At 45.6% G+C, this 6,846-nt stretch overlaps 1 protein-coding gene across 1 annotated transcript; it reads left to right on the top strand.

The window, feature by feature from the left end:
- Nucleotides 1–1,161: 1,161 nt before the first annotated feature.
- POSPLADRAFT_1143243 (hypothetical protein) lies at nt 1,162–6,168 on the top strand (the record flags this gene model as incomplete). Its single annotated transcript, XM_024485536.1, has 20 exons — nt 1,162–1,195; nt 1,323–1,444; nt 1,726–1,737; nt 1,776–2,042; nt 2,149–2,208; nt 2,265–2,320; nt 2,518–2,538; nt 2,604–2,707; nt 3,422–3,567; nt 3,625–3,756; nt 3,866–3,943; nt 4,321–4,491; nt 4,838–4,954; nt 4,985–5,250; nt 5,532–5,573; nt 5,595–5,649; nt 5,739–5,804; nt 5,854–5,899; nt 5,975–6,011; nt 6,036–6,168. 20 exons carry the CDS (start codon nt 1,162–1,164, stop codon nt 6,166–6,168), a joined length of 1,965 nt encoding a protein of 654 aa, XP_024339042.1.
- Nucleotides 6,169–6,846: the final 678 nt, after the last annotated feature.

Raw genomic sequence — 6,846 nt, 5'->3', positions numbered from 1 at the left:
GGTACAAGGGGCTTTGCATTGTTCCTCAAGAAGCTGCCTCACCGAGTGGCACGCATCAAGTCCATCGGTAGAGTGACATCATGCCGAACGCGGAGATGAAGGGCAACATATGGCCACTTCGGACCGGTATCCGTCGTTGAAGGCATGCCGCGAGGTTCGATACCTAATCGGGAAAGACCGGCTACTTCGGTGTGGCTTGGAGCGAAGCGCGCGCTTGGCCGAGTGGCGTTAAGTGGCCCTATTGTTCGCCGAATGCGGAAGATGTCCCGGGATCTACGCGCGAGGCATCGGGACGACCGTGCCGAGCTTCGAGTAAGCGTCGCGCACCGTCGAAGGTGTCGAAGAGCGTCGAAGGCGAAATCGAAGTGTTGGGAGACTGAGTCGAAGTGCCGGGCGGGATGTGAGTGCCGAAAAGAGGTGTATCGGGGCCCAGCGGGGCTCGGCGCCTATCAGCGGGTGGGGCTGGTGGTAGTTTGATGTCTGGGATTTCGATGGGAACGTACTGAACTTCAGGGAGTTCGAGTGGTTGTTCGTTGATGGGTGACTGCACGCTTTCTGCTGTTTGTATAGGTTCGACGTCGATTCGTAGGATGGTGAATATGTCTTCTGGATGAGCGGGTGGGTGTCTCTGGTAGTAGCTAACAAGTTCTTGGTGGGCGATGACTTGCGGGTTTGGACCGGTAGCACGACACCAGGTGCCGCCTCGAGGGTAGATGGGAGCCCTTTTTGTGGAGGTGACGAAGCAGCGGTCAGCTCGGTCGTACTGGAGGAGCGGTGATCCTGCGAGGGCTGGTAGTCCCAAAGGAACTGGGTTGACTGCGTTGTTCGACGTGATGGTGGATGAGATGTTTGACTAGGTAAAACTAGGAACGTAGCTTAGAAAGTTCGACCTTTTGATACAACGGTCTATACTCCTATATCAATGCCTGACTCGTAGACGACAAGCAAGGGCTTATGGACAGTGCATCGTCCTGAAGATCGATCGAGGAAGTCGAGAATGACCACTACCCCAAGTGAAGAGGAGCAGAGATTTGAATGAATAACTAGGTCGAACTTAGGGTTCGACCAACTAATGGTACAACTACTTATACAAGTACCGACTGCGCACGGACCATCGTGTCTATGTGGTCGTGTTAGTGAAGAAAGAAACGTAGTGGTACGATGCCGAGTACGAAGTGCGCACGGACCCCATTATGTAAGCTACATAATGTTCAACCTGCGGGTGAGCGCTAAGACAGGTGCCAGTATGGGCGCTAGTAGTACAAGGAATAGAACGGAAAGACAAATGTTTCAGTGCAAGTATGTAAATTTAGATTCTGTAGATGCACACTTTTACTCACACATACAATTGGAAGATCCCAGCAATGATAATCTTTCTGAAGAACAACCTGGGAGTAGCACCAATGATCAAAAGAAGGAGTGGTATCCATATAAATCAAAATTGGTAAGTAAGTATTTCTACTCTCAGCCTTTTGTCTAACGAACATACAGATGTTTCTGTTGGACATGTTGGACAACCTTCCTCATTTACGAGTATCAGATTCACTCATGCGAGTATTTCTGTGGATACTAAATGAAGTTGATGTGTGTGGAGTTCCTTCATTATACCGGCTGCATCAAGTACAAAAGGAGCTCCGCACAAAATCTGGTGTTTCAACTCTCGCATGCAAATCACCACAGGGTAATGTATTCTATATGAATGATGTATGCACTATTGTATCACAGGTACTGAACACAGTGAGATTTGAGTTCTGTTTGCTAATATTTCATTGAAGGACTGGGGAAATCCTCTCACTAGACCTCACATTCATGTGTATCCCAAAAGGTCTGATGGTATTGTCAGTGAGGTCTGGCATGGTAAAAAGTGGAACTCAGAAATGGATCTCGATGCCCTCAGCCCAATGTGGGATGCGGGGCAAGGTCGCCACTTTTATGTTCAAGAACTGGCGCGTCTGTCCAGCAGAGAGTATGTGATCCCGGTTCGGTGGTTCACCAAATGTGGAGTAGTACATGCAGATGCTTTCAAAGTTGAGATCACTGAGGTGCGTATATTTGTGTGAAGCAAGTGATAATTCTCACCGGTTATGATCTAGCAGTCGAAGCTTGCTTGTGTTGATGACTCTACCATCATCCTTATTGCTGCAACAGAGTTGCAGCTTAATCTATTTGATCTATGTGCAAAAGGACTGGTTCCTGACTTATGGGATGGTATGTCAAGCACTTGGTTGTGTGATATGAGCTTTACATGTACTAATGGATTGCAGAGTATGCTACCACAAAGGGATATCCTCAAGGCATGCCCAATCCAATTCGAGACTTGGTGCAGGGTGATCTGATATATACCAGCCTAATTGACTATTTCAGTGATGATGTTTCAGGCAATCAATCTAAATCATGGAACAAACATTGGAATGCATATCTTACACACCGAAATCTTCCCCGTCGCCTTTTACAACAAGAATATCATGTCCATTTCCTTTCAACTTCAACTCATGCATCAATACCTGAGCAATACAGGGATTTCAAGAAAGTCTTGGAGTGCGTACTTATTACTGAGGTATCCCAGCATAATTGTCAACTTGTTTTGATTATATATTTGTTAGGTCTACTCACAACAATCCCATCAAGGTTATGGATGCTTCTACTAAGCAGGTAGCACAAATTCGTTTGTTTGGTAACAGCAAGCCATTGGATAACCCTATGCAGAGTGAGATTTGTTCCCATATTGGTGGACAAGGCAACATGTTCTGTCATCGATGTCACGCAGGGGGGACACAAATTGAGAAGGCCAGTGATGATGGCTATCATTAACTGTTTATGGTTTGTTTTCATTTGCAATTATACATTACATATTGACCGATAACCTTTACTAGTGTTCACAGCCTTGCAGCAAAGAAGAAATAATTGTAGAAATCTGTTTGCAGCTTGAGGAAGCATGCACTGGCATTCAGAGCCGTGTCAAGGATCGCCAGACACAAACAGGTATCAAGGACTCATATACACAGTTCTGGATTGACAAGTTGATCCATGAAGCCCATGCCAAACAATCAGCAGAACCACAGTGTTCCATACAAGATATACAACATGAACTTATGCAACGGGTCCAGGAACACACCAATGAGATCTTCAGTCCATTTCTTACTCTCAAGGGTAAATTATGTGTTTTTGGATATGAGTTTGCTATTAAAACACCATTTGTCTCCATCAAAAGGTTTTGATCTGACAACTGACACCCCTATTGAAATTCTACACACCATCTTGCTTGGTATTGTAAAGTATGCATGGCATCCTACACATACAAGCTGGAATTCCACACAAAAACAGCAGTATGCCCTCCGACTTCAAGCCACAAACACTGATGGACTTAATATCCATGCAATTTGTGCCAACTACATTATGCAGTACACAAACTCTTTGATAGGCTGCCAATTCAAGACAGTTATACAAACTGCTGTCTTCCATGTATATGATCTTGTTGGCCCCTTCGAGTTTCGCATTTGGAAGTCTGTCGGTGACCTAGCAGTGCTGGTATGGTTTCCCGAGATATTCAATCTCACTGAATACATTGTATGTGGATTTATCTGCTATTCAATGTCACATTGTATGATATTAACAATGATGCAGGGTGACTTGAAGATAGCAGTCGGTAATGTGCTTGATGTATTCTCAGAGCAAGATCCATCAAAAATAACAAAAAAAATCAAACTTCACTTACTCAACCACACGGATGAGGACATCAAACGCTTTGGCCCACTCGTTGGTGTCTGCACGGAAGTCTTCGAGTGTTTTAATGGCATCTTTAGGCAATGCTCAATTTTGTCAAATCACATATCCCCGAGCTGTGATATTGCCTACCAACTTGCAGATCAGGAAGGTTTCAAACAGCATGTCACTAGTGGTTGGTGGCACAACAATAATCTCGGCTGGGTTCAAGCAGGACCTGGTGTGCAAAGCTTTTTGACATCTCAGCCACTGTTGCAACAACTTATTGGATGGACTGAAGATAAGCCACAGCCGGGTATGTTTGGACTAATGATTCTATCAATATCCCTCTTACGATTCTTTGTAGGAACTTTCAAATTGATGCCATTTGCTTGAGGCAGTCATGTTCGCCAATCAAATATTCTTGCTAACACAAGTGCAGTGAATGCATTAAATTACACACAGTATGCTACTCAACAGGCATATATGCTCTGTCGATCATTTGTATCCCGTCATCAAGACTGCTGCATCAAGAATTCATGGGTCTTTGCAGACTCACCACTTGAGGCAAGTTTTTCATGCTGCGAGAACATTCTGCTATCTGAATAATATTTACAGGAAGTGATAGTCATTGGTCAGGTCAATGAGATTCTCATGCAAGCAGGAGAACAAGAGCCCCTTGTGGTTCTAGATGTTTTTGAAATATCAAAGAAGCAGCATGAAATATTTACTATGCCATTTGTTGAATGTAGGCAGGGGGAGATGTTATTACTTATTGTCAAGGCCTCGGTGAGTGATATTCACTATCTGCTACTAGTCAATTCATACCGCAAAACAGGCTGTAAGATTTCAGATCAACGTTCAACATGATTGTGTGCACGGGAAATGCACAGTTTCGGGACGCAAAGTTCACATTCAGGAACACCAAGAAACAAGTATAGGTATATGTGTTATAATCATGCAAAAATACCAGTAGCATACTTGTAGTGTCGTCATCAAATACAGCCCGAGATCTGGTGCAAATGACTGTGATTTTACATACACACACTGGAGCGTGGCCACAACAGCTACTGTAAGGATAATATATGGTTCGCTACTATGCTAACACAAGAAAAGACAAATAACGACACCACAGGGACACCAGCCGAGTCCGTTAGGGCATTACATCCGGGGACAGAAGGCTTCAACATGTGGTTTCTGGGTGGACGACATACTTATTCCTGCTAATAAACGTAATGAGGCTACACAAAGGGTATGTATAGTGCTGATATGTGAACAATAGCACGGCCAAGCAGCACCACATGTGGCGGCTATGCGTGTTGGCAGATCTGGCTGCCACCCGAGCACCAATTGGCGGTGTAGGCACTTGAGTGGTGCACGTGACACATGGTTGGTTCTCCTCGCTACACCGCCAATTGGCGCTCAGCTGGCCACGATCTGGACCCAAAATATGGAGCCCATCCCAACACCACATCTATATCGGGTCACAGCCAGATCAGATCCAGATGGCGGCGATGTCTGGCCACCACATCTTCCCCAGACAATAATGTCCGTCTACTAGGTCGTCTCCAGTTTCATCTCCGGCTCTCCTCCAGCTATGCGCGTCAATAGGTGGGGCTTGACGTCGCTTTCTCCACAATACAAAACACAAGATCACTCAGTGCTTCGCACATCGTCTTCCTTCGTCTTCACTACCACACCACGCAACTCTGTTACCTGCGCATTCAAAGGTTATCTTCATCGCTGACATGAGACATGACTCTGAATAGGTATGTCTCATAATAGATCAAACCTCGGCAGACACTCTCGAGGTCCTGACCTTTGTCAAGTGCATTCATTGCACTGGCAGGCATCATGGTCATGGACCTGAGGTGAGCATGTCTCCATCCAAGATCATCCCGATGGCTGAGGGGTGTGTGGTTAATAGCAGGAGGCCAGAGATACTCAGTGAGCACACCTTCTGCCCATACTGTCGCAAGCTGAGCCCTGAGGGCCTGTCACTCTTTTCCGAGATACACTCACACATCTGCATTCAGGTCTTCACACAACATAACTACTTTGCGTGTCCAGTTCATTTCTTCGTGAATACGCCTGTTGATAATGTGAGCTGCTTGCTTGAAGCGTGCGAGTAACTGTGTGCGATGGTTATAGCTGGAAAACCTCGAGAACCCTGCCGATCCTGACTGTGATGGACCTGGTGAGGTCGGATTACACTTATCTGTGTCGACAATTTTATTGCCTGCTAGCTGATGTTTCATACTCTCCTGTGCAGAAAGCGCGAGCTCTCGTGGTTCACAGCCCATATATAGGTGTGTCACGTAGTGCATTGACAGCATCCTCAAAAGCAGGGTTGTACAGGCAGTTGGCGACAGCGCTGCTGGCCCGGGGCCGCTAAAAGGAACTAATGTATATATCGTATATCTTATTGCTGTCGACCATGGGCATCACTACCGAGATTTGAAATGAAATTGATTGTATTTGGGTGTGCGCTATGTACGATGGATGTGGGCTACAAGCGCGCTGTCTGCCGGCAGATCAGTGAGACGCACTTGAGAACCAAACTACAAGCAAATGAATATCATGTCTTCACACATATGTGATCCGTATAGTGACGAGGGATGCGCCATCTTGTAAATAGCTGGAATCCAGGCAGAACGAACAATGGAGTAGAGCTGTGGAGTGAGGTGGTCACCAGATGATGCCACCAGTCGTATGCCAGGCCGTCTGGCCTGGGACTGGACCCATAGGCAATGTGCTTAAGCTTTTCAGCTGTACCCATGTGGATACCAGCTGACGGCGACGGACTGGCCAGAGGTCCGCCTCCATGTGGCCACCAGCTGGGTGCCGATTGGCAGTGTACCCAGACAGTGCCATGCACTGCATGCGGTATTCGATTTTCTGGTACAAGAAATCAAATAAAAATCGAAAGAAAGGTGAATTTACCTAATCAGTATTCCGGCGCCTAATATGGAAATGAAATCGAAGAAAAATCGATTATGTAATCCATTTTCCATTGTCTCTTTCAATTTTTCTTTGATCTTCATTCAATTCACTGCATGCGGTATTCAATTTTTTAGTACAAGAAATCAAATAAAAATCGAAAGAAAAGTTAATTTACCTAATGAGTACTCTGGCGCCTAATAT

The sequence above is a fragment of the Postia placenta genome (assembly GCF_002117355.1).
Source record: "Postia placenta MAD-698-R-SB12 unplaced genomic scaffold POSPLAscaffold_7, whole genome shotgun sequence".
NCBI classification, from domain to species: Eukaryota; Fungi; Basidiomycota; class Agaricomycetes; order Polyporales; family Adustoporiaceae; genus Rhodonia; species Rhodonia placenta.
The sequence above is the reverse complement of the archived record's forward strand: the minus strand, read 5'-3'. Positions and strand labels throughout refer to the sequence as shown.